Below are 27,336 nucleotides of genomic sequence, written 5' to 3' on the forward strand. Positions count from 1 at the left end.
TTAAAAAGTTTGATTTGAACAACTTCACAATCGTCTCTCGTTCAGGCTCTTATTTTCTATTCGGATGACTCATGCTTCTCCAAAATAAATCACATTTTCCTACATAAAGAAACTAGGTCGCCTGGCGGGTAGGAGCGTTGGGCCAGTAACCAAAAGGTAAAAATCTTACAAGGTAAAAATCTGTCATTCTGCCCCTGGACAAGTCACTTAACCCACTCTTCCCCAGGGGCGCAGATGATGTGGATGTCGATTAAGGCAGCCACCCACACCTCTCTGATTCAAATGTGGAAGACACATTTAAGTTGAATGCATTCAGTTGAACTACTAACTAGGTATCCCCCTTTTCTTTGCAAGGGCCATTTTAGGACACGCTCAGTTGTCAGCAGTGAATTAGCAGGTTTTATTCTCCATACTAAAAGGTTCCAACTTTAATTTATCTCCCCTTTTATCTCCCCTTACTAAACTGTCACCCAATTAAGCTTCATCCCTCAGCTGAAAAAGCATTATGTGAATATTCATCAGACAAAATGGAAACCGTTAGACCAAACAGTTAAAAAAAAAAGACATCAGATGTCCAGGGGAAATATCTAATGTTACCTGTGGTCAGGCACGTGCACAGATAGTCTACCTGTGCTTGAGCACCTGCCCCTTGCCCTCCCACTCGCCAAGTGCAGTTTTGGGAGGGGATATAGTTTTTTTGTATACAGTTTTTGTCGTTGTTGTTCTGATCCCACTGCTCACAAGTCGTCATCAAGTTCGCCACCCCCTGCCCCGGACCCAGTCCGTTGATTGTGCCTGTTGGTCTTGCCCTGGAGCTCCCGCATGATCTGTTGCATCTGTTTCCCGGTATACCGGCCGCGCAGGTATCCAAACATGTCTTGAGATGCGTGAGAGTGTGTAGCAAGCTCCCTATTTTAAATATCAACAGTACTGCCGCAGCTGCAGCAGAACATTTGATTAACACTTGATAACACTTGATTTACATCATCATCAATATTCGTTCTGGTTGGCTGATATGTGCAGCAGAGAGAGGCAGAAAGACATAAAGAGGAGCTGCACCTATGACCCAACTCCCTCCTTTCAACAGTTGGGAGTTGCACATGAGTGTCAGCAGCAGCCACAGAGGTAGTCGACTTTAGTTAACCACCATATACTAAAATATCCACACAGGCTACTAGCCAGCCAGCCATATATCATGAGTTGAAATATTATGAATATTATATTATTAAGTTATTATTTAGGAGCACTGAAGATGAATCACAATCAATAAAAAAGTTATTGAGCTAGCTAACTAGCAGATGTACATCAATCATCAACATTTATGATCAGCGATAGCCTACCCTTTTTGCCCAATGTCATTCATGTCTTTAGGAGGCAACTAGCTTGATTACAATTTGTGATGAGTGAGTGTTGTTGCGGAAATAAATAGGAATATGCACAAAAAATACATCGCACAGAGGCTGTTAGTATGCTATGGATTTCCAGATATGAATTATTACATGTATTTCAGCTAACAACCTATATGCTGATATCTACATGAAAATATTTAATCTAGTCCCCCTTTTCCTCGGTTTTGGCAGGTCAATTCCTAAGTTTATGAAGAGAAGTAAGGTCCCTGACTACAGGGACAAGCAGGTTTTTGGTGTCCCGCCAATCATCAATGCCCAAAGGAGTGGGCAACCCCTACCCCAGGGCATCCAGTAGGCCATGCACTACCCCCGCAGCCAATGTCTGGAAAAGGTACAGTCACTCTCATCCCTTCAAAGTGATCATATGTTCCCTCATGCTACATTGTGTGTATAACCTTATAACTTTAGTATGTGTTCCACTCTAGATATATTATGTTATTTCCATTGTAGTGAGATTTCATGTACTTGGTGATACATTATATATGATAATGCATTTAAGTTTATGAATTATGCTAATACACCAGTGAAATTAATAACAGTTTTTCTCTACTTTTCCTGTCAAGGTTGACATTTTCCGTAAGTCTGGGGTGAAGTCTAGGATCCAGACTCTGCAGAAGCTGAATTAAAATCCTCCAGATCATGTGAGCTACCAGGGCCAATCAGTTTACGAAGTGGCTGACCTGCTGAAACAGTACTTCAGAGACCTGCCTGAGCCTGTCCTCACCACCAAGCTCACTGATACCTTCTTGCAGATGTGAGTCAGTGGCTCTAACTTAGAATAGAAAAAAAATACAAGTTAGAATACATTTTTTTCTTTTACTTTACTGTTGAGAGTTAGAATAGTGCAATTTTGAAAGGTAGTTGTGCATCAGTAGTTTTTCTCTTGTTATGTCAGTCATTGAAAGTCACTGGGGCCCCTCATGAGGAGTTCAAATTTTTTGTAGCCCCAAAGTTGCCCATCCCTGCTCTAAGTGCTCCCCACAAACTCTGGAAAGCACTGAACTCCTGTGTCTACTTCAGATTACCCCTCAGCACATAATTCTCAGATTTAAATCATTGACTAGATAGTCTCCTCTGAGAAGTCAATCAGCTTATTGAGAGGCATAATAATGATACAGTACTCTATGATGTCCCCCAGCTAGAATTTTACAGGGGCAGTTAGGATTTAGAGGTTTTACAAACATGGCATTAAATCATCGTCTAGATTTGATGTCTGGTTGTAATCTATATGGAATGTCTACTGCTATAATCACAAGGTTCATTCAGATGTCATCAGTGTCTTCATTATCATGCTAAGATCTTAAAACTTAAAAAAAAAAATAAAGGAGAGCTGCACACTTTAGGATCTCAAATGGAAAAATGTAATGTCCAACGTTTTGACAGACAAGCTGTCTTCATCAGGGTATAATGACAAACACTGTGGGGTGACTCATTTATATAGTGTCAAAAGACACACACAGGTGTCTGTAATCATGACCGGGTGTGGCCTGATATCATTGGTTAATTCTCATATATTAAAATAGCATCATAAAATGAACGGTTCTCGGTCAAATTACCATCTTACACATCAGAACATCAAGAGGTTCCAAAGATGGTGATGGTATCTGTCATGTGTATTTTCCAGGTGTCCCTTCGGTCCTGCTGCCTGACGAGAACCGGGAGGTCCTGCAGACCCTGCTCTACTTCCTCAGTGAAATCGCTTCTGCTGAGGAGAACCAGATGACAGCTGGGAACCTGGCCGTGTGCCTGGCCCCCTCCATCCTGCACCTCAACGTCTCCAAGAAGGAGGGCACCTCCCCTAGGTATGTACTGGTATGCGTGTGTATCATGGCATGTATTGATTTGTTTTGGCGTGTGCTGCATGGCACTTAATGCCTTTGCAGCTGGATCGTTGTTTTTAAATGACGCCCAGAGCTCCCTCTGGTGTATTCTCTTGCACTCCTACATCCATCACCATTAGGGAACATGAGTGCTTTAGTGGCTCCACTGTACCCATTCTGATTGATGAGTCAAGTCAACATTTTGTACAAACAAAACTACCTTGGACTGACAGTGTTCGAGCAGTTGTTTTCCTCTGGGTTAAATAAATGCCCCAACATTCTGCTTATTATCATCCTCATGGATGTGTCATGTCAAAATGGAGCCCAAACAAAACTACAGAGGTCAGACAGTGTTGGACCAATCATTTTCCTCTTGACTATTTCCTCATCACAATGCTGCATATTGACAACATTGTACTGTGATTGAACTCAAAGCTTAGAGGATGATTGTGATGTGTGTTGACAGTGTTCCATCTTTCTGCCAGATTAATCCACCGAAAGGGGGCAGGTGGAAAACCAGACCACACGGACCTGAGTGAGAACATGGTTGCCAGTCAAGGGCTCAGCCACATGATTGTGGAATGTAAGAGATTATTCCAGGTATTATACAGAATAGTGAATCTACAGTCCTTGAAGTAAATTGTCTCTATTCTGAATAGCATGATCCTTCAGGACAATCAGTCTCCAACAAAACACCATCCAGCTGCATTGACTATTGTTAAAAAAATGTGACCCATTTAAAGACGGGTTTATTTTTAAGAAATATTTGTTTTAGAATGACTGAAATAATCATGTTTTCACAGTGTACATAAATGGGATAAATGTGATATTGGACATGAACTTGATGTACTTTCAGAGGAATTCAGTAGGCTACACTATACGTTCATGAAAACCGCTATATACATCTCTGTAATTCATTTAAAAAACAACCCAATTGCCCTCTTATTTGGCGTGACAGTTCCCTCATGAGATGATGTTGCAGTCGCGGAACTCCTACGTTGCAGCAGATGCCCAGCCACTCCCTCTCTACGGCCTGGGCCTGAACATGAAGGGCAATCCTGTGGATTACAGAGCCTACCTGGAGGATAACATCCAAGCTGTACTGAGGGAGGCCATAGCAAAGAGCAAAGGATGGCACAGTGCCCCAAGCCCAGAGAACACAGAGCTGACCTACAAGAAGGTTTGGCTCAGTGACTCTGCTGCATGCTGATACTAATGCTGTCTGTTCTCATACAAGAGCAGAATTTACTGCTCAATCATACTAATATTAGTTTTTACTACAGGCAGAAGCGCCTCTAGACTTTTGAGGGTCCTAAGCGAGATTTGGTTGGGGGTGGGGCCCTCCACCTCACAGGCAAAACATTTCAGTGTTAAAGTTAATTTCCTGCAATTCTACTCATTTTGCCATGGGGTGTAAAGAACATTTTGCAGTTTTAAAACTAATTTCATGCAATTTTACAAATTTTTCCATGGGAGGAGAGAAAATGTTGCAGTTTCAAAGGTAATGTCCTGCAAATCTACACATTTTGCCATTGGGTGGTGAGAAATATTTGCAGTTTTTACGCTAATTTCCTGCAAGTCTACACATTTTTTCATAAGATATCCGAGTGAGAGTAACTAACAAAATCAATGGGGGCCCCCTGGAGGGCAGGGCTCTTGGGCACATGCCCTGCGTGCCCGGTAATTTGGTGATGTCTACTACAAGGTTTAGATAACTGACAAGACTACATTAGCAATAAAAAAAAAATGTAGTTGACATAGGCTATCTGAGTGACTGTCAGTGACTGACATAACGAGTTGAAAACTGCTAATTCACAACCACATTTCAAAATTGCACCTTGCACCTTGTATTCTTCTTTTCTAACTCTTAACAGTACGTTGAGACCCTGCCTCAGTTCCATTAAAAAATAACTACCAATAATAATAATCAGCCCCCCGCACCTCTCTGATTCAGAGAGATTGGGTTAATTGCAGAAGACACATTTCATTTGAAGGCATTCAGTTGTACAACTGACTAGGTATCCCCCTTTCCATAATAATAATAATTATCATTATAAATAGATGACTATTTATATATATTTATATATATATATATATACGTATGACAATTTTTATATACGCATATATATATATACGTATGACAAAAAAAAAATATATATATACAGTGCCTTGCGAAAGTATTCGGCCCCCTTGAACTTTGCGACCTTTTGCCACATTTCAGGCTTCAAACATAAAGATATAAAACTGTATTTTTTTGTGAAGAATCAACAACAAGTGGGACACAATCATGAAGTGGAACGACATTTATTGGATATTTCAAACTTTTTTAACAAATCAAAAACTGAAAAATTGGGCGTGCAAAATTATTCAGACCCTTTAAGTTAATACTTTGTAGCGCCACCTTTTGCTGTGATTACAGCTGTAAGTCGCTTGGGGTATGTCTCTATCAGTTTTGCACATCGAGAGACTGACATTTTTTCCCATTCCTCCTTGCAAAACAGCTCGAGCTCAGTGAGGTTGGATGGAGAGCATTTGTGAACAGCAGTTTTCAGTTCTTTCCACAGATTCTCGATTGGATTCAGGTCTGAACTTTGACTTGGCCATTCTAACATCTGGATCTGTTTATTTTTGAACCATTCCATTGTAGATTTTGCTTTATGTTTTGGATCATTGTCTTGTTGGAAGACAAATCTCCGTCCCAGTCTCAGGTCTTTTGCAGACTCCATCAGGTTTTCTTCCAGAATGGTCCTGTATTTGGCTCCATCCATCTTCCCATCAATTTTAACCATCTTCCCTGTCCCTGCTGAAGAAAATCAGGCCCAAACCATGATGCTGCCACCACCATGTTTGACAGTGGGCATGGTGTGTTCAGGGTGATGAGCTGTGTTGCTTTTACGCCAAACATAACGTTTTGCATTGTTGCCAAAAAGTTCAATTTTGGTTTCATCTGACCAGAGCACCTTCTTCCACATGTTTGGTGTGTCTCCCAGGTGGCTTGTGGCAAACTTTAAACAACACTTTTTATGGATATCTTTAAGAAATTGCTTTCTTCTTGCCACTCTTCCATAAAGGCCAGATTTGTGCAATATACGACTGATTGTTGTCCTATGGACAGAGTCTCCCACCTCAGCTGTAGATCTCTGCAGTTCATCCAGAGTGATCATGGGCCTCTTGGCTGCATTTCTGATCAGTCTTCTTCTTGTATGAGCTGAAAGTTTAGAGGGACGGCCAGGTCTTGGTAGATTTGCAGTGGTCTGATACTCCTTCCATTTCAATATTATCGCTTGCACAGTGCTCCTTGGGATGTTTAAAGCTTGGGAAATCTTTTTGTATCCAAATCCGGCTTTAAACTTCTTCACAACAGTATCTCGGACCTGCCTGGTGTGTTCCTTGTTCTTCATGATGCTCTCTGCGCTTTTGACGGACCTCTGAGACTATCACAGTGCAGGTGCATTTATACGGAGACTTGATTACACACAGGTGGATTGTATTTATCATCATTAGTCATTTAGGTCAACATTGGATCATTCAGAGATCCTCACTGAACTTCTGGAGAGAGTTTGCTGCACTGAAAGTAAAGGGGCTGAATCATTTTGCACGCCCAATTTTTCAGTTTTTGATTTGTTAAAAAAGTTTGAAATATCCAATAAATGTCGTTCCACTTCATGATTGTGTCCCACTTGTTGTTGATTCTTCACAAAAAAAGACAGTTTTATATCTTTATGTTTGAAGCCTGAAATGTGGCAAAAGGTCGCAAAGTTCAAGGGGGCCGAATACTTTCGCAAGGCACTGTATACGTACGTATGACAATTTTTCAATGTCACAAAATATATTAAATATTTTATTTCTATATGTTTTGGGTTGGGGGCCCCCTAGCGGTCATTCAGTCACAGGAACATGTTTGCCAAATTGAGTTTGAATTTTGCCCTACATTGTCTCGATAGTATGGCCTTCAATCTTTGTATGACTGGAAAAAATGAATTTACCATTTGGCATAGCTTCTTTTGCTGTTGGAATGAAGAGAATCCTGTCCACTTTGAAGAGTGAAGGCACGTTAGCTAGCTTGTTAAAGCTACAGTATACGGTCCAGTCCTAAACCATAAAATCACAATCCATTTGTTCTCTTCAGGTAGGGGATGGCCATCCCATCCGTCTTTGGAAAGTGACCACAGAGATCGAGGCCCCGCCCCAGACAGTGTTGCACAGAGTTCTGCGTGAGCGCCACCTGTGGGATCACGACCTACTAGACAGCCGTGTAATCGAGGCTCTAGAGGACAACACAGAGGTGTATCACTTTGTGACAGACAGCATGGCACCTCATCCCCGCAGGGACTTCGTAGTGACGAGGTACGCATGGCGGACGAGAATAGCTGTCTGTCTTGTCAGGTGCTCTATCCAACGCCTCATTGGGAGACATGGACTGATGGGCAGTGGCCAGAGACCAATCATTCTTATGACTGCCCTTTTCTCAGGGCTAGTCAAACATGTTGTTGATTCAGTATGTTGTTGATTCAGTAAGGTGAATTGTTAAATCTTCAGGCTGTTGATTGAAACCAAAGATGACACCAAAGATGACCCTTGCTGTATTTTTCTCCTGATTAGGCGGTGGTGTAGAGACCTTCCTCTGGGCCTATGTCTGCTAGTGTCCTCCTCTGTGGACCATGACAACGTTCACCTGGAAGCGGGGCTACAGGCAGTGCTGCTAACCTCACGGTTCCTGATTGAGCCCTCTGGGATGGGCCGGTCCAGGCTGACGCACTACTGCAGAGCGGACCTCCTGTAGGAAACCAGCTATGCATTCATTTCTATTGGACACCATGTTTTTTTTGTGATGATTTAAATGGCTAATTGATGCCTACGCATTGATGCCTACGTTGACCTCGAGTTCATGCAATTAATTTGCACCTTGCCATTTAAACATAGTCATAATTACCATGAAAAGAATTATGCAACGTAGATTTGTTGTGTGAAAGATAATCTAAATGTGAATGCTATTGATATGTCTTTCTGAGTGGGTGAACCGCCGATGTTATTGAAGTACGTAATTGGATCATAATGTCTTATTTGCCCTTGTGTTGTCATGTTTCAGGGGACGATCACCTGAGTGGTACTGCAAAGTGTTTGGCCATCTCTGTGCAGTGGAAGTTGCTAGGATACGGGGCTCCTTCCCTGTGCTCACAGCGAGAGGAACAGAGACAAAGATTTGAGCTCTGAGATGGCCAGACAGCCCACCTCAGACACGTGCTGCCTACGGCTCACAATTACTCAAATTTAGAGTGCCAATCTGTAGCATTATGCTACATCTACCTGACAAACTCTCTACAGTGTCATCAACATAGGACTGTCAGGATGTGGACTCTCATGATGTACTGATGTCCCATTAGGAGCGACTGTGGAATTGGTAGCAATATTCTAAACAAGTCTATGCATTAACTCACGATAACATATTCAAAAGTACTCTGAAGTAAATAAAATAGTTTATATATACAAAATCCATTCTTGTGAAAGATTAGGACAATTGTGTTGATAGCTTTACTTATGATACTTACATATCAGTTCCCATTTTAATGCTGCTGTGAAAGGAGCAAGACTAAAGGCGAGGATGCTAAAATGCCATGGAATAATTCAGGAGAGCTCTTTAGCAACCATTCCTGTTTGTTCTGTATACTATGCAATTTCTTCATGATAAATTCACAGAGCTAATATATTTTACTACTGTGATTCGCTGCATCTCAAACATAAGAATGGCACCTTACCTTGCTACTTGAATAGCTAACCCCAGTATTGATGATACTTAGATGTAAGAGAGAAAAGGGTTGCTTACTGAGACACCTTAGTGGGTGGTAGTGAGCTTTCTTATATCTCCTAGATATCGGACAGACACTTCAAAAACATATATATTTTTGGGACTCTCTGTTTTGCCATTTATTTGTGTGTTACTCAATGTATTTCTATGGGCTATAGTAGTAAAGGCCAAATTCAATATTTTATCAAATAAGGTTTTTATATATATTTTTATACTGACAGGGGTCCTAAAATTCAAAATCAAATAGCTAAATGATCCATGGTATTACCATCTTAAAACAATTCCATATGTTAGCTTAGTAGACCCCCCCCTCCCAAGCCTTGCTTTGGCTATACATTCTCATCAACTGCTTGTATTACTCAAGTGTTTATCATCACACACTATGTTAAACATCTCAAGAGGGGGCTCTACTCTGGACTTCATGTTATGTCTCTTCCTTTTACTCCTCTTTATAAGTCTTACTGGTTAACCTCCTCTCACTTTAATTTAGCTGTTGAGCTCTAGGGATCAGTCCTCTTCCCCAGATCTTCAGAAGTTTAAAAATAGGAACAGAGACATTTTTTAAATGGGCAAATATCTGTTCACCAAGGCCCAAACTATAAGATATAAGCGCGGAGCTCAAACGATAGAATAAATCTAACTTTGATGTCAGTTAAATATTTATTCATGGGTAATTTGCTATCACAATGAGGAGGGGAAAGGATTGTAGCATGCTCCACAGTGGACAGACAGCCCGAGCTTTAGGAAACGTTAGTGTAGCTTGCTGATTTACTGTAAGTGTGGCAGGTAGCCTAGTGGTTAGAGCATTGGGCCAGTAACTGGAAGATTTCTGGATCGAATCCCTGAGCTGACATGGTTAACATCTGTTGTTCTGCCCCTGAGCAAGGCAGTTAACCCACTGTTCCCTGAGTGCCGTGGATGGTGACTAAGGCAGCCCCCTGCACTGCTCTGATTCAGAGGGCTTGGGTTAAATGTGGAAGGCATTCAGTTGTACAACTGACTCGGTATCTTCCCTATCTATTGTGTTTCAGTAATCAGTGTTTTATTTATGTCTGTATGATTGAGTCCTTATTTGAGTCGTATGAATGTGACTACCAGTATGTAAGTGACTATAAGTGTCTGTACAGAATGTAACCATGGTCCATGGTCATATTTTTCTGTTGGGCATTATGTACAGGGATGATGTTTTGTTTGATCTAATCTTAATCCGAGTTATGCCATGACTGAATGCCTTTAACCTTTTTCAGTGTTTTCTTATGCCATACGCTTTACATACAGTACATACACTAGTAACCAGTGCTCCCAACTGGAATTACGCCCATTGAATAATTTAAACAATTGTGTGGTAACAATAACCATAAACACAGTTCTGTGAACTACAGTGTATTTTTAACTTAATCATTTTTTTGTAACACATAACAAGCTGTTGTACTTATCATTGAAGCAGTAGTAAATGACTTAAAGACGTTGTGGGCTAAGATGTTATCTAATTTGTCTCATCTATTACTCTCTATTCTCAATTTACTACCTATTTGTATCATACGGCTCTGACTGTAAACAAATTACAAAAGCAATAGATTTGTTGAAATGTGTATTCTCTCCCTAAATCCCCCTAAATCCCCCAGCCCCTTTTTCACCACCATAATTTGTATTCTTGTTTATTTTCTTGTCACAGTTGAGCTTGAAGCAAGCCGTATCACTGCATCAGAATGTGAAATTGACCAAATGTCACACACTAAAACCTGAAAAATATCACTAATTTACACCGTTTCAATTCCATATTTGTGGATGTTTTTTTATTATACATTTCTACAATTCATGTGCAATGAGTGTACAAATCATTAAGAACAGAGGCTCTTTCCATGACAGACTGACCAGGTGAATCCAGGTGAAAGCTATGATCCCTTATTGATGTCACTTGTTAAATCCACTTCAATCAGTGTAGATGAAGGGGAGGAGACTGGTTAAAGAAGGATTTTTAAGCCTTGAGACAATTGAGATGTGGAATGTGTATGTGTGTCATTCAGAGGGTGAATGGGCAAGACAAATTAAAGATTAAAGCGCCTTTGATTGGGGTATAGTAGTAGATGCCTTGCAGAGACCTGTTCTGAGGGCAAAAGGGGAGGGGGGGGGGGGGGGGGGGGGGTGTGCAACTCAATATTAGGAAGGTGTTCCTAATGTTTGGTATACTGTAATTTGGGTCAGGAAAATACGTTGATTCTGCACATCTGTGTTTACTGTAACTGTACATTATGTATTCACAAAACATTTGGCAATAAATTGGTTCCCAGAGAATTTGTTCTCTTGCTGGTAAAGAATGATTACATGAATACATGAATACATCACTCTCCCTATCAAATTACATACGAGCATGGATAGCCAACCCTCCTGGAGAGCTACTCGGTATGCAGGCTTTGCTCAAGCCCTGCTCAAACACACTGATCCTATTAATCAGATGATCTGCAAGATCTTGATGATCTGAATCAGGTGTGTTCCAGAAGGACTGGAATAAAAGCCTGCACACCCAGGAGGGTTGGCTAGCTCCCTGACTGAGAGGTTCCTTTTTGTTAAGGAGGAGGGCTGGGGTTCTGGTAGACTTCAGATACTTTTTGGGAAGTTTCCCTGAGCCCAGTCTGTTTGCACTTGGCCTTCAGGCAGAGTTTCAGTCTCTCCTGGAAGGAGCTGGTGGTGATGGTGTACAGGATGGGGTTTAGGGCACTATTGATGGGCAGGATGAAGATCACCACCCATAAAACGATTGTTCCTGGAGGAAAGGGAGGATGAGGAGGAAGGGGATGAGGCCATAAAGATTAAACAAAATTATAGCAATTTAATAGTAATAATCATACAACCACATGTATCTCGTTTACCTGCTATTTCCACTTGTAAAAGAGAGAGGATCTTTAGGAGGAATATAGGTGTCCAACACATGGCATCTGTGAAAACAATGAAGAAAAACCTCTTGGCTATAGAGACCTCCTTGTTGTAGACGGACTGTCTTGCTGTCTTAGCAGTTTTCTGAACAGAGTAAAACATGCTGGTGTAGGAGAAGACGATCATGACGAATGCAAAGAGATTCAACCCTGAAAGACAAAATGTGTAATACATACTTTCCTTACACTACAATATACCATCCTGATATAAGCATTGAATAAAACAGAATTATGTCAGCAAAACCATAATCAGCGTAAAGCTATTGCAAAATCCAAGGCCTGTGGAATTGCTTCCTCATTATCTTGCAGGAATCAGCCCTGATGGTGGGGATTCTATGTTCCTCTTACCCAGAAATATTCCAGTGGAGTAGCATCGGGCACCTGGTTTCTCCATCTCGTCTGAGTGAAGTGGAAAACACACTCCATTCCTGCCGTAGTAATTCCCAAACGTCTGCTTGTCCCAGAGGGGAATGACGGCGATTATGAAACCCAGGACCCAGATGAAGATGAGGTAGCAGAGTGTCTGTTTCCGTCCGGCTCTGTAGTTGTGGAAGGGGAACACAATGCACAGGTACTTCTCCATAGTCATGTAGGTCAGAAGCATGACTGACACCTCGGTGGACAGCATGGCCAGAGAGCCAATCAACTGGCACTGCATGCTCTCCATCCACAGCTGGGCGTGTCTGTTGTACTCTCCACAGTATTTGATGTCGAATGCACCAATGAAGAACAGGTATACTCCCATCAAGCAGTCAGCACCTAACAGATGTGATGGATTTCAGGGCACTTAGTTCATATGCATAGATTTTCATGAGATTAGTTGTTTATGCACTGTGTGGTGCTCAATGTATCTAACAAAATAATTAGTTAGCTAAGTACAAGTTATGTGAAGTGATTGCTGCCCTCATTGTGTTGAGGTAGTCTACTCACAGCACAGTGATATGATGGCCATGGTGTGGTGCTGGTTTTCAGATGCAATGCAAGACCGCAGGCATATCACAAAAATGTTGCCAAAGCAGATGATGAAGGCCACCACCCACACAAAAACGCGAAGGATGATGTTCGCAAGAAGATTCTCAAATGTTGAAATCCCGTCAGTGTTTGGCTTGCAACTTCGCACATTAGGAGAGTAGCCACAGTATTCAAATTTCTTAAAATAACTGGGTCAATAAGAAGAAAATGACAATATCACAATTAATCACTTTTGAACAAACTTCCTTCTGAAGTTTTATCATAGATCATGTTCACAGTTTCACTTTTATATTGATATGGTTGACAGTTGACAAGTTTGTTTAGGGTATACAGTATGCTTCGTCAGAGAATAATTAGCTGACAAATGGATGTAATTAAATACAGAGCAGAATTGGCCTCTAACCAGGCTTTGGTACTTTGTATGCAGTGTGGACCTGACCTGTGCTGATTAAACATTATTGTTGATTAAACATTATTTGCAGTAACAAGACCTCACTACACACCAAGAAAGATAGCTGTTCATTTTAGGCGTCAATTTGCTGTATAGTGGCCTAATTAAGCTTGTATAAGCTGCTAATAAGTAAGTAGCTTACCAGACACTTAAATAGTCCTGTATTATGCATGCATACGAAGCCATGAATTCATTAGTTGTTGGCGAATAATTGGCAACAAATGTTTAGACATTTACTCATACTATATTTAGCCTGTTTTTAGGCCTACAGTAAGCTACTTAAAACTGATGAAATTCCAATTAGCAGCTTCTACAGGCTTAGTGCCTTGCTGTTTATACAGTATGGACACATGAAATTAAATGTCGATGACATAACAATAATAAATGAAGACATAAGATATACCGGTACTCACATATGGGCCAAGTTCCGAAGAGAGCGAAACATCTGAATACTGATGTTTGGTATGTCGACCTCCTCTATACTCCTGAGGGGAAACAGAAAAGTCACTCTTTCTCAAATTCACTAAAACTAGTAAACCATGTTACATAAGTATGAAATACGTTACTTACAGAGATTGCAAATTGACAAACATGTCAAACTGATCATCATAGATATGAGTCAGAGGGTTATTTGAGATGTTCCTGAGAGAAGAGGGGGTGGGGGGGTGGGGTGGGGGGGGGACATCAATACAGGGCAGGTTATACCACTTTGATTTATTGCCCCTCCACTCTGTGGTCAACATGGCCTCAATGCCAGATCGATGAAAAGTAAAGTTAATAAACTGAAACTCAACAATATAAAGTTATACTTTTGGCCTACTTGATCGTACAAAGCGGATCAAACGCTTTCAGTAAATCCATAACGAGAACATCTTTCAAAACAATAAATATATCAAGGCTAGGATGCAAACAGTCATTGGATATACTTACAACTGTTTTAGGTTTTGAAGATTTGTAAATAGAGTTGGTGAGAACTCCTCAATTTTGTTTAAAGATACGTCCCTGGAATGACAGTTTAAATTAATTCAACAATGAAATACATTACCATATTTGGACATATTACAACATTATTTGACCCATGTAATGTTGTGTGAAGTAGAGTTAACTCACAAGTCTATCAGGTTTGGCATGCCGGAAAATATTCCCTCCTCAATAGTTTGTATTCTGTTTTTTCGAAGAGCCCTGCAAAATAAATGTTTCTATAAGTGATCATTATTATTCAAGAACAGTCTCTATAAGACCAATGACATTACTTGAATAGTAGTAGGCCCACAGCCATTTGGATACACTGCTTGTTAGATTTGATTTAGAATTATAATTTGATAGTAACGTTACTGTAAGTATTTCTTAAAGGAATGATGTACTATTTATACAGTATGAAAGCAAAACAAATTCTCTACTCTCACTAATACCTATCAAACTGTCTGTTCAAATTTGATTTATTAATTTGACTCATTCCTCACCAGATGAAGTCCAGCCCTGCCTCAATAATTCAATACACTTAAGCTGACATCACAGGATACATATTTAGCACTCAGGGTTGGATGAGTCAAAGAGACAGAGTATTTCCAGGCTCTCAACCACCCATGGCCTCCCCTATCCCCTTCAATTGAGAGAGCTAATGCAACCCATGTATATCAGATTGGAATTTTGCTTTCCTGACTCCTCATTATTCTCACCATCACACATGGCCTTAGAAGCAATCGCCAGTGATAGAAACGGCCAACTTAATATGTGTAGGCTCCAATGGTTTCTCTCCCTCAGACTGAATTTCATTACCAGCTGCAGTAGTGCAGATGCTCCAGACGGAAGTATATAGCTTTAACATAAGCACCATTTACCAGTCTTGGTTTTACACCAGAAAATGTCTCCTTAGAGTATGGCAGAATTTAATTTGAAATATAAATCCTATGAAAACCGAGCATGTGTCTTTTTTCATTGCGTTCATCTCTCTCTCTAGTGCAGATGGAATTGTTTCAAATGCAATTATTGACAGTAAGGCATTCTAACCAACTGGATTTGGTACAAAGATGAACAAATATTGTAAAGAAATTGAGGAAACTATATAGTCTAAATTCAACAAAACTCACAATACTGTCAGAGTGGTGCAGTTTTGAAAGCTGGAAACCCACAAAGATGATATCTTGTTCCCCTCCAGTTCTCTGTGAAAAAGATGTGTCAGATCATTGTGGCATTAATGAATGATATCTGCATCGGTATCTGGTAGTTGGTACATGAACTACACGAAAAACTACATGAATTTCACTTCTGATCTCATGTGAAGATAATGTAATAAAGTGTGGTCACAAGTAAAAGCAACATGTGACAACATGAAACTACATGTGAAAACATTTAAGCACATGTGAAAACATGATCTTGTGAAATAAAATGTGACAACATGGGGATGCAAAATTTCAAAATGTGAAACCATGAAACTACACGTGACAATATTAAAACGTTTTTTTACATGTGAAAGTGAAAATTCAATTTTCACGTGAGAGATTTTCATGTGAAAAATGTTCATGTGTTCATATGTTTTTCACCTGCAGTTCACATTTGAGGTGAATGCATGTTATTCTCCTCAGATGTGAAAAGATGGTGTCAACATATGGTTTCAGATGTGTAGAACTGACCTCATTTGTCTTTTGTCATCACATGTGAACATTTCTGCACATGTGAAAACAGAAGGTTTTTCAGATGAAAATCCATATGTGAAACTTCATGTAAAATATCATCATGTGAAGTGTTCCAAAACCACATGGTTTCACATGATTTCACATGTGAAATCGAGATTTTCATTGAGAAGTCATGTGGTTTTTCCATATGGGTAATAATGAGTTTTGTGAAAAGAGATACTGTTGCAGAGTGATTATGGCAAACAGAGTCATAAATAATACACCTGATTATGAGAAAACATGATTTAGAGTTGTCAAATACAATCAAATATATTATCCATCATAATGGGTTAGGTATTATTCTGTTGTTACTTACAGCCAGTTTAATCTAGGCATTTCCTGGCAGACAGATTTCTTGGGGATGGATTCTAGGGAATTGTTCAGCAAAGACCTGCAGCCAAATGAAATTACATTTAAAGAGCGTGTTGGTTAAATGATGACGTGTATCTCATGAGATCTTAATTAAAGTAATAAGCACAGTGGCATGATACTTACAGGAAAAATAACGATTTCAGCCCCTCAAACGATTTCTGTCTCAGAGATGCTATTCTATTTTCATCAAGAATCCTACACCCATACAGACCAGAGGAAAATATATCAATTTATTTGTCACACTAAACCCTATAATTGTCGTATTACTTTAGAAAAAAAATCTATAGAAAGCTTCTGCAGCTATACTGTTGTAATTACTGTTGTCAAAGAGAACAACGTTAATGAGCATTAGTACATGGGCCATGATTTCATACCATCATGTATCATACCTGAGGATTGTTAGCTACACCATAAATGTCACACTGTATCATACTTTATGCTCATTGCTTTCTTGGGAAAATAGAGCAGCACAAACAAGATTCTGAGGCATTCTCTGAGGCATTTCATAACGAAGGTGGCTTTAAAGGGATAGTTCAAGATTTTAGCAATAAATCTGATCCCATAGACTTCCAGTCATTACGCTATTCCTCGTTAGCAATCGCATCAGAAACTACCTCCAACTTCCTTCAAACTACACACAGAGACATAAAAATGGTATCCATCAGTTTCCTGATTCTGGATAAGTAGAAAAAAATAACTATCCCTCGAACTATCCCTTTAAGGTCACTGAAAACAACTGCCCAGTGTAGCACAGTTTCCAACAAGATATACAGGTGTTTTTGTATCAATTAAATAAATACTGTCTACAATCTCATGAATCCCACTGAGGCACTGAAGGATTTCCTAATGAAGGTGTCTTAAGGTCACTGAAAACATCCTCCCCCCAGTTGACTTACAGCCACTCCAGGTTCCAAAGGTCTTGAAAAATGCCAGCCTTCAACAACGTAATCCGATTCTGACTGAGAAATCTTATCACAGCAGGCCAGTTTTAAAAGAGATAAGGAGGTAAATGTAAAGATAAAAAGCCATATATTAATATTTGATATGGGACAACATAGAGTAAATAAAACAATATTGTCAAAGTGCAGATATTCAACTGCTTGCAAATGTGGAATGAGGTAAGGTAGGGTAACATCCACCTGTTCCTCATACAAATTCTATCTGAGTGTATAGGGACAGAGCACTGACACATTTTCCATGCCGTTGTTTGTTTTCCCCAGCCCTACAACCTACACCAATAATCAGGAATGCAGAGGAGATACACTAACATCAAGCTGTATGTGAAAAGTAGGAGTTGATTTCCTGTCAACTATCCAAGGCTAGCTGCCAGAGAAAATTGAATAAACTGAGTGTACAAACATTATGAACACCTGCTCTTTCCATGACATAGACTGACCTGGTGAATCCAGGTGGAAGCTATGATCCCTTATTGATGTCACCTGTTATATACTCTTCAGTCAGTGTAGATGAAGGGGAGGAGACAGGTTAAATAAGTATTTTTAAGCCTTGATATAATTGAGACATGGATTGTGTATGTGTGCCAATCAGAGGGTGAAAGTGCAAGAAAAATATTTAATTGTCTTAGAACGGGGTATGGTAGTGTCCCCCCCACATTCTAGAATTGCCTTTTTGTCCCCCCTAGTTTTATAATTGGAATGTTATACAAACTAGGATACGGTGTGCTCTAGGACCATGCGGACACCTCTGAGAAGTTAGGTAGGCTGTTTGGAGTGTTTATCCGACTGGATAAAAAATATCCGACTGGATAAAAAAAATATATATAGATATATATATTATGTGGTGCTACATATATTATGTCCCCCCCCACTTCTAAAACCAACGTTGTAGTAGGTACCAGGTGCACCAGTTTGAGCATGCTGGTTTTATTTAATTTTCACCTCCCTTTTTCTCCCCAATTTCGATCATGTCTCATCGCTGCAACTTTCCAATGGGCTCGCGAGAGGTGAAAGTGGAGTCATGTATCCTCCGATACATGACCCCCTGATAGGTGAGAATTGTCTGTTAATTGAATGATTAGAATATTCCGCCCTGAAACATATAATTGTATGGAATTGATTAGAATGTATAAAATCATAATCAATAAATGTGTAGTCCTAGTCAGAATTAGGGTAAAACAATATGTCTTTATGGTATTTTAAACACAGACTGTCTGAGCTTGGTGCCGACTTGACTAGAGATTTGGGAGAGAACAAGCAGTACGTCTCAAGGACAAGGTCACTATCTCTGTCGGCTGGGTAGTGAGACAGACAGTGTGTGCATAGCAGGACATGTGTGTGTGGGTATGTGTGTATGTGCGTCTGTTTGTGTGTCTGTTTATGTGTGTGCATATGGCTGTGTGTATGTGTGGGCGTGAGAAGTCAGTATAAAATGAATTGATTTGTATTCTTGACTTCAGAACGTTCCCGTGAATAAACATTTAACTGTGGTAGACCGGGCCTCTGTCGGTTTTCATTCGGCCAGGATCTTACAAATTCTGGTTTGCAGACTGAGAGTAAAATAATTAAATTGGGTGATGTACCTGGAGAACATAATTCTCTTATCAGACCTCTAACACGCTCCTTAATACCCGCCAGTTTAACCAGGAAGCCAGCCTCATCAAAGGAAACACCGTTCAACTGGCAACCGGAGTCAGCCTGCATGGCCTGCCAACCATAAGGAGTCGCTAGAGCGCGATGAGCCAAGTAATGCCCCTCTGGCCAAACCCTCCCCTAACTGGGACGATGCTGGGCAAATTGTTCGCCTTCCTATGGGACTCCCAGCCATGGCCGGTTGTGGCACAGCCCGGGAACTATCCCGGGTCTGTAGTATTTCCTCTAGCATTGCAATGCAGTGCCTCAGACCGCTGCACCACTCAGGAGGCCCGCTGCTGGGTTTTTCACACTCAACAGTTTCCCGTGTGTATCAAGAATGATGCACCACCCAAAGGAATCCAGCCAACTCGACACAACTGTGGGAAGTATTGTAGTCAACATGGGCCAGCATCCCTGTGGAACGCTTTCAACACCTCGTAGCCATGCCCCAACTAATTGAGGCTGTTCTGAGGGCAATAGGGGGTGCAACTCAATATTAGGACGGTTTTCCTAATGTGTTGTACACTCAGTGTATACTCTTCAGGATGCCTTGATTCATAATGACTGTCCTCTGTGTGAATCCTGAAGGAGGTGGATGAAGGGGTTTCATGTGTTCCCTAAATTATGCCCACTAGACCTGGGCACTTCACACGTCTCAGGTTTGTATATCGGAGGACGACTACAGTATCTGAATCTGTATGTATAAACACTTCTCAAGGAAGCGCCAGTAAAAGGGTCAGTGTATTCAATGACTGGTTTTCTTTGATTTCAAGGAGCTAAACACCATACTACAGTACTACATTCTACATAATGTTCAATAAAAAAATGGCATGAAGTATGATGTATCCAGGACAACATTTTGTGGTGATGTAGGGATATACACATGGTACCACAGGTCAGACAGTGGTGGCCCATAATGAATTAGGACATACAGTCTTCTTAGTGAGTACAGTCCTGAGAATGCCTGCTTGGAGATTCTTTTGATCCTGTTGTCTTCCAGGTGTCTGTGGAATATAAATATATTGTTAAAGGTTTAAATGACAAAGGCCTGGTTTAATGAGAAGGAAAATAAAATCTCATCAATAATCTTACACCTGTTGTATTCGACAAATGTGACAAATAATTTAATTTGATTTGTAGTCTATGAGATAAAACTACATGACGATTGTCAGAGTGAGGATAAATATATTGAGGATTATCATTATGTTAGTATAAGACAAACACAACTTTTTTAATTAACAACTTAAATTTAAAAGTATGGCTGCATCCTGCCTTTTCATCATAAATAGACAAATGTACTGAATGAATACGTTATTTCAAACTATGATTATTTTGTGTCATTTTATTGCTGATTTTTAATCTGATTAATGTCTACTAGACCTGGACGCTTCACACGGTTTTCATTCATCTGCATTCACATTAGACATACAACTTGAATTGCATCCATTTAAAGGTCCTGAACAGTCATCTTTTTCCCCAAGAAAAATAGCATCTGAGTTAACTAAACCTCACCCATAATATTTGTTCCCGTTTAAGAATTAGACCAGTTCAAATAACACAAATTGTAAAACAGCATATTTAGATTTTTGGTAGGTGAGATAAAAATGGAGAAACACCTGGATGCATAAGGTAGGTTAAATGTAAAATACTAGGTCAACTCCAAAAGAATGGAAACACAACATACTCAAAACAAGGAAGCCATGCCTAAACACAGCTATATCAACACCCTTCTTGTTTAACAGGTAAATTGTGAGGAGAACATTTACCACTGCATTCAGTCGGAACCCCAGAATAAGAGCCCATTTATGCTTGATCCAAAAATGTGGTCAGATGGATGGATGGAGTGACGCAATTGCGAAGCCTCCAAATTGAGCTCTGTATTGCATCGTCGTGTGCCTCTCAAATGTTGTAACTATGCGGAGGGCTCCGTATAGTTCTGCATTGACATTATTGGTTGATGGTAGGGTAGGACGTGAGGTCCTGCATAAACTTAAACTCACTTCCTTGACAACTTCCTTCACAACAGCTCTGCGCTGCTCGGAGAAGCCCAAGAAGTATGAATGCCCTGACTTCTATAGAGGCCGTATCACCCTAAATGCTGCACGGCCAATGCAGACCGCGGAATGACCATGTAGCGCCTTTTAGCAGGAGGACAACACTAAAAGGTAGCAAAAACAGTACACAAAAACACTTTTAAGGTGCTTACAGACAGGCCACGGTAAGGGCGGAGGTCTCATAGACTTCAACAGGGTGGCAGGGCAGTTCTGCAAGGTTGTGCTCGCTCCTTTGAGTGGTTCCAAAATATATATTTTATTTATTTCACCTTTATTTAACCAGGTAGGCTAGTTGAGAACAAGTTCTCATTTGCAACTGCGACCTGGCCAAGATAAAGCATAGCAATTTGACACATACTACAACACAGAGTTACACTTGGAATAAACAAAACATAGTCAATAATACAGTAGAACAAAATAAAACTAAAAGTATATATACAGTGAGTGCAAATGAGGTAAGATAAGGGAGTTAAGGCAATAAATAGGCCATGGTGGCGAAGTAATCACAATATACCAGTTAAACACTGGAATGGTAGATGTGCAGAAGATGACTGTGCAGGTAGAGATAGTGGGGTGCAAAGGAGCAAGATAAATAAATAAATACTGTATGGGGATGAGGTATGTAGATAGATGGGCTGTTTACAGATGGGCTATGTACAGGTGCAGTGATCTGTGAGCTGCTCTGACAGCTGGAGCTTAAAGCTAGTGAGGGAGATATAAGTCTCCAGCTTCAGAGATTTTTGCAGTTCGTTCCAGTCATTGGCAGCAGAGAACTGGAAGGAAAGACGACCAAAGGAGGAATTGGCGGGTGACCAGTGAGATATATCTGCTGGAGCGTGTACTACGAGTGGATGCTGCTATGGTGACCAGTGAGCTGAGATAAGGCGGGATTTTACCTAGCAGAGACTTGTAGATAACCTGTAGCCAGTGGGTTTGGCGACGAGTATGAAGCGAGGGCCAACCAACGAGAGCGTACAGGTCGCAATGGTGGGTAGTGTATGAGGCTTTGGTGACAAAACGGATGGCATTGTGATAGACTGCATCCAGTTTGTTGAGTAGAGTGTTGGAGGCTATTTTATAGATGACATCACTGAAGTCGAGTATCGGAAGGATGGTCAGTTTTACGAGGGTCTGTTTGGCAGCATGAGTGAAGGAGGCTTTGTTGCGATATAGGAAGCCATTTCTAGATTTAATTTTGGATTGGAGATGCTTAACGTGAGTCTGGAAGGAGAGTTTACAGTCTAATCAGACACCTAGGTATTTGTAGTTGTCCACGTATTCAGTCAGAGCAGTCCCAGAGAATCACCAGCAGCAAGAGCAACAACATTGATGTATACAGAGAAGAGAGTCGGCCCGTGGATTGAAACCCTGTGGCACCCCCATAGAGACTGCCAGAGGTCCGGACAACAGTCCCTCCGATTTGACACACTGAACTCTATCAGAGAAGTAGTTGGTAAGCAAGGCGAGGCAATCATTTGAGAAACCAAGGCTGTCGAGTCTGCCAATAAGAATGTGGTGAATTACAGAGTCGAAAGACTTGGCCAGATTGATGAAAACGGCTGCACAGTAATGTCTCTTATCGATGGCAGTTATGATGTCGTTTAGGACCTTGAGCGTGGCTGAGGTGCACCCATGACCAGCTCTGAAACCAGATTGCATAGTGGAGAAGGTACGGCGGGATTCGAAATGGTTGGTAATCTGTTTGTTAACTTGGCTTTCGAACACCTTTAGAATGACAGGGTAGAATAGATATAGGTCTGTAGAAGTTTGGGTCTAGAGTGTCACCCACTTTGAAGAGGGGGATGACCGTGGCAGCTTTCCAATCTTTGGGAATATCAGACGATACGAAAGAGAGGTTGAACAGGCTAGTAATAGGGGTTCCAACAATTTCGGGCAGATAATTTTAGAAAGAGAGGGTCCAGATTGTCTAGCCCGGCTGATTTGTATGGGTCCAGATTTTGCAGCTCTTTCAGAACATCAGCTATATGGATTTGGGTAAAGAAGAAATGGTGGGGGCTTTGGCTGGTAGAGGGTGCCGGGCAGTTGCCCGGGGTAGGGGTAGCCAGGTGTAAAGCATGGCCAGCCGTAGAGAAATGCTTATTGAAATTCTCAAATATAGTGGATTTATCGGTGGTGACAGTGTTTCCTAGCCTCAGAGCAGTGGGCAGCTGGGAGGGCGAGTTAGTTAGGATGACATCTATGAGGGTGCCCGTGTTTACGGATTTGGAGTTGTACCTGGTAGGTTCATTGATAATTTGTGTGAGATTGAGGGCATCAAGCTTGGATTGTAGGATGGCCGGGGTGTTAAGCATGTCCCAGTTTAGGTCACCTAGTAGCACGAGCTCAGAAGATAGATGGGGGGCAATCAATTCACATATGGTATCGAGGGCACAGCTGGGGGCAGAGGGAGGTCTATAGCAAGCGGCAACAGTGAGAGATTTGTTTCTGGAAAGGTGAATTTTTAGAAGTAGAAGCTGGAATTGTTTGGGTACAGACTTGGATGGTAATACAGAACTCTGCAGGCTATATTTGCAGTAGATTGCAACACCGCCCCCTTTGGCAGTTCTATCTTGGCAGAAAATGTTATAGTTAGCGATAGAGATTTCAAGGTTTTTGGTGGTTTTCCTAAGCCAGGATTCAGACAAGGCTAAGACATCCGGGTTTGCAGAGTGTGCTAAAGCAGTGAGTAAAACAAACTTAGGGAGTAGGCTTCTAATGTTAACATGCATGAAACCAATGCTTTTACGGTTGCAGAAGTCAACAACTGAAAGCACCTGGGGAGTGGGAGTGGAGCTAGGCACTGCAGGACCTGGATTAACCTCCACATCACCAGAGGAACAGAGGAGAAGTAGGATAAGGGTACGGCTAAACGCTATACAAACTGGCCGTCTAGCACGTTCGGAACAGAGAGTAAAAGGAGCAGGTTTCTGGGCAAGATAGCATAGATTCAAGTCTTTAGTGTACAGACAAAGGTAAGATAGGATGTGAGTACATTGGAGGTAAACCTAGGCATTGAGTAATGATGAGAGAGATATAGTCTCTAGAGACGTTTAAATCAGGTGATGTCATCGCATATGTAGGAGGTAGAACAACATGGTTGGTTAAGGCATATTGAGCAGGGCTAGAGGCTCTACAGTGAAATAAGACAACAATCACTAACCAGGACAGTAATGGACAAGACATATTGATATTAGAGTGAGGCATGCGTAGCCAAGTGAGCATATGGGTCCAGTGAGTGGTTGGGCTGACTGGGAACAAGGCGATTCAGACAGTTAGCAGGCCAATGCTAACAAGCTAACAGTTAGTAGGCCAGGGCTAAACGAGCTAGCAGTTAGCAGAACAGGTTAGCAAGCAAGCAGTTAGCAGGGGCTAGCAGTTTGCCAACCGGGGCAGGCAAGCTAGCAGTTAGCAGAATGGGGCAGGCAAGTTAGCAGGTAGTAGACCTGGCTTAGCAAGTTAACCTATGGGGTACGTCACGATGGGGGTAAGTCTGTTTTTGCCTCTTCGTGCGGTGACGTCGATAGACCAGTCGTGGAGATAGTAGGGTTCCAAGTAGCTCTAGGTAGCTAGCAGGCCTAGCATGTTAGCAGAATGGGCCATCAGAGGATGTCGCGCCTGAGGGGCCTGTTGGAATCCTCGGGCCGGTTATCTCGGTATTCCAGTCGTAGAGGATCGGCGGGGTTCCATGCCCCATTCCGGCAGTAGAAGGGGTCCGGATATTGTAGCCGGGGAGTGGGCTTCGGTGGTAGCACAGGAGCCCTTGCTGGGCTAGCTTCAGGCTATTTGGTGCTTGCTCTGGGATGGAAATGCTAGCCAGGAGTAGTCACCTGGGATTGCGGTTAGCTAGTTGCGAAGATCCAGATGAAAATGTTCAGAGTTTGCGGTAGGAATCGGGAGATATGGAGAGAAATAGGTCCGTTATGCTCTCGTTTGAGTCACGTTGTTCGAACTGGCGAGATCTTTCCGAGGTTAGCTGATGACCGCTAGCAATGGTTTGCTAACTGATAGGTGGTAGGTAGTTACTGTAGCTGGCTAGCTTCAGTTGAGGGATTCCAGATCCGAAGTAAATAGAAGTACTTTAGAAAAAAGCAGATCCACGCCACATTGGGTGAGGCGGGTTGGATGAGAGTATTTAGAAGTTGTGGTTTAGCAAAATATTTTTAAAAGATATGCGAATAAAAATATGTAGAAAGATATATACAAGGGACAGGACAAAATACAAAGACGTCTGACTGCTACGCCATCTTGGAATTAATGGAGAAAAAAAAAATGAAAAAAAAAAAACTTCAATAAAGTTCTGCAAGGTGGTGCTCGCTTCTGTGAGTGGTTCCAAAATATGAAATTACCTGAAGTCTTGAGCGGCTGATGGACCAATGAGCGAAGTTAATCTTGTTAACCAATCAAACAATGTTTTAATGACAACATTCGAGCTGTCAACAACTAGGGACCACTGGTGTAAGCGACTTTAAATGTGTTACTGAGTCTAGATATTATCAAATCAGGAGAAGAACGAATGAATGATGCAGCATAGAGAGAATGGTCGAAGGTAGGATGGGTTTATAGAGATGGCGAGTTCCAAAGTGTCCGAAGTTGAGGGACCAAGTTCCAAAGTGTCCGAAGTTGAGGGACCGAGTTCCAAAGTGTCCGAAGTTGAGGGACCGTGCAATTGGCATTCTGACTGCAGGAATGTCCACCAGAGCTGTTGATAGAGAATGTAATGTTAATTTCTTTACCAAAATGTTGTTTTACAGAATTTGGCAGTATGTCCAACCGGCCTCACTACCGCAGACCACGTGTAACCACGCCAGCCCAGGACATTCACCTCCGGCTTCTTCACCTGCGAGATTGGCTGAGGCCAGCCACCCGGACAGGTGTTGAAACTGTGGCGGCACAACCGAAAAATGTCTGCACAAGGAAGAGTCTTGGTGGTTCCAAACTTCTTGCATTTAAGAATGATGGAGGCTACTGTGTTCTTGGGGACCTTCAATGCTGCAGACATTTTTTGGTACCCTTCCTCAGATCTGTGCCTCGACACAATCCTGTTTCGGAGCTCTACGGACAATTCCTTAGACCTCATGGCTTGCACTGTCAACTGCGGGACCTTATATAGACAGGTTTGTGCCTTTCCAAATCATGTCCAATCAATTTAATTTACCACAGGTTGACTCAAATCAAGCTGTCGAAACATCTCAAGGATGGTCAATGGAAACAGGATGCACCTGAGCTCAATTTCGAGTATCATAGCAAAGGGTCTGAATACTTATGTAAATAAGGTATTTCTGTTTCCTATTTTTAATACATTTGCAAACATTTATAAAAAACGATAACAAATTATGGGGTATTGATGATGCCTTTAAGCAGGAGGACGGCAAAAAAAGGTTGCAAGAACAGTACACCACAACACTTTTAAGGTGCTTACAGACAGGCCATGGTAAGTGGCGGAGGTCTCATAGACTTCAATGGGAGTAGGGCGGCAGGGCAGTTCTGCAAGGTGGTGCTCGCTCCTGTGAGTGGCGCCAAAAGATTAGATTAGCTGAAGTCTTGAGCGGCCGCTGCACATGATTGATGATTTCTTATAGTTAAAAAAAAAATGTAATCAATTTTAGAATAAGGCTGTAACGTAACAAAATGTGGAAAAAGGGAAGGGGTCTAAATACTTTCCAAATGCATTGTATATGCCCACATAAAACACATAAGTAATATACATATATATGTAACACATATAACTTTTCCATATGGGACCATAGGGCAAAGAAGGCATAGTGTGGAATTAGGGGTAGCTACTCAGATGGTTAGCCATTGAATAAACATAAAATGGGGTGCTGGTGTGCTTCTGCACCCCTTTTAGTTCGTTGTCACAAATATCCAGCACATGTCCAGTGCTACTCAGTGTCTCAGTGTGTGTCCCTCAACGTCATTCTGTCTCAGTTGCAGCATTCAAATTGTGGTCATCGTGTGTCTGTGAATCACAACATTAAAGACGATGAGTGATCACAGCATTTCCACAGAGCTATACACAATACAACTTCAGCATTGAGGACAGCATTTTGTTGACAGCATGTTGGTTTACACTCTCTACTGTGTGTGAATGATGGAAGAATATTACCCCGGCTGTAGGTCCATTTGAGTGTGTGTGGCAGTGGTGGAAAAAGTACCCAATCGTTATACTTGAGTAAAAGTACAGATACCTTGACAGAAAAGGACTCAAGTAAAAGTGAAAGTCAGGCAGTAACATGCTGCTTGAATGAAAGTC

General features: G+C 41.4%; 1 protein-coding gene and 1 pseudogene across 1 annotated transcript in view; one reads left to right on the forward strand and one right to left on the reverse strand.

Moving 5' to 3' along the window:
* The window catches only part of LOC139419226 (stAR-related lipid transfer protein 8-like), a 30,267-nt pseudogene extending 21,578 nt beyond the window's left edge, over positions 1-8,689 (forward strand).
* A 2,902-nt stretch (positions 8,690-11,591) lies between these two features.
* Positions 11,592-27,336, reverse strand: part of LOC139419542 (relaxin receptor 1-like) — a 34,639-nt gene continuing 18,894 nt past the window's right edge. Inside the window, exons 6-18 of the mRNA XM_071169506.1 lie at positions 19,962-20,033; positions 17,335-17,406; positions 16,562-16,633; positions 16,383-16,457; positions 15,482-15,553; positions 14,502-14,573; positions 14,322-14,393; positions 13,962-14,033; positions 13,805-13,876; positions 12,899-13,128; positions 12,317-12,727; positions 11,906-12,118; positions 11,592-11,799 (exon numbers count right to left, since the gene is read on the reverse strand). Of these exons, the coding sequence (XP_071025607.1) occupies positions 11,603-11,799; positions 11,906-12,118; positions 12,317-12,727; positions 12,899-13,128; positions 13,805-13,876; positions 13,962-14,033; positions 14,322-14,393; positions 14,502-14,573; positions 15,482-15,553; positions 16,383-16,457; positions 16,562-16,633; positions 17,335-17,406; positions 19,962-20,033 (1,702 nt within the window). The 3' untranslated portion in view covers positions 11,592-11,602. The remainder of the gene's footprint in view (positions 11,800-11,905; positions 12,119-12,316; positions 12,728-12,898; positions 13,129-13,804; positions 13,877-13,961; positions 14,034-14,321; positions 14,394-14,501; positions 14,574-15,481; positions 15,554-16,382; positions 16,458-16,561; positions 16,634-17,334; positions 17,407-19,961; positions 20,034-27,336) is intronic.

This window comes from Oncorhynchus clarkii, chromosome 10, assembly GCF_045791955.1.
Source record: "Oncorhynchus clarkii lewisi isolate Uvic-CL-2024 chromosome 10, UVic_Ocla_1.0, whole genome shotgun sequence".
Classification (NCBI taxonomy): Eukaryota; Metazoa; Chordata; class Actinopteri; order Salmoniformes; family Salmonidae; genus Oncorhynchus; species Oncorhynchus clarkii.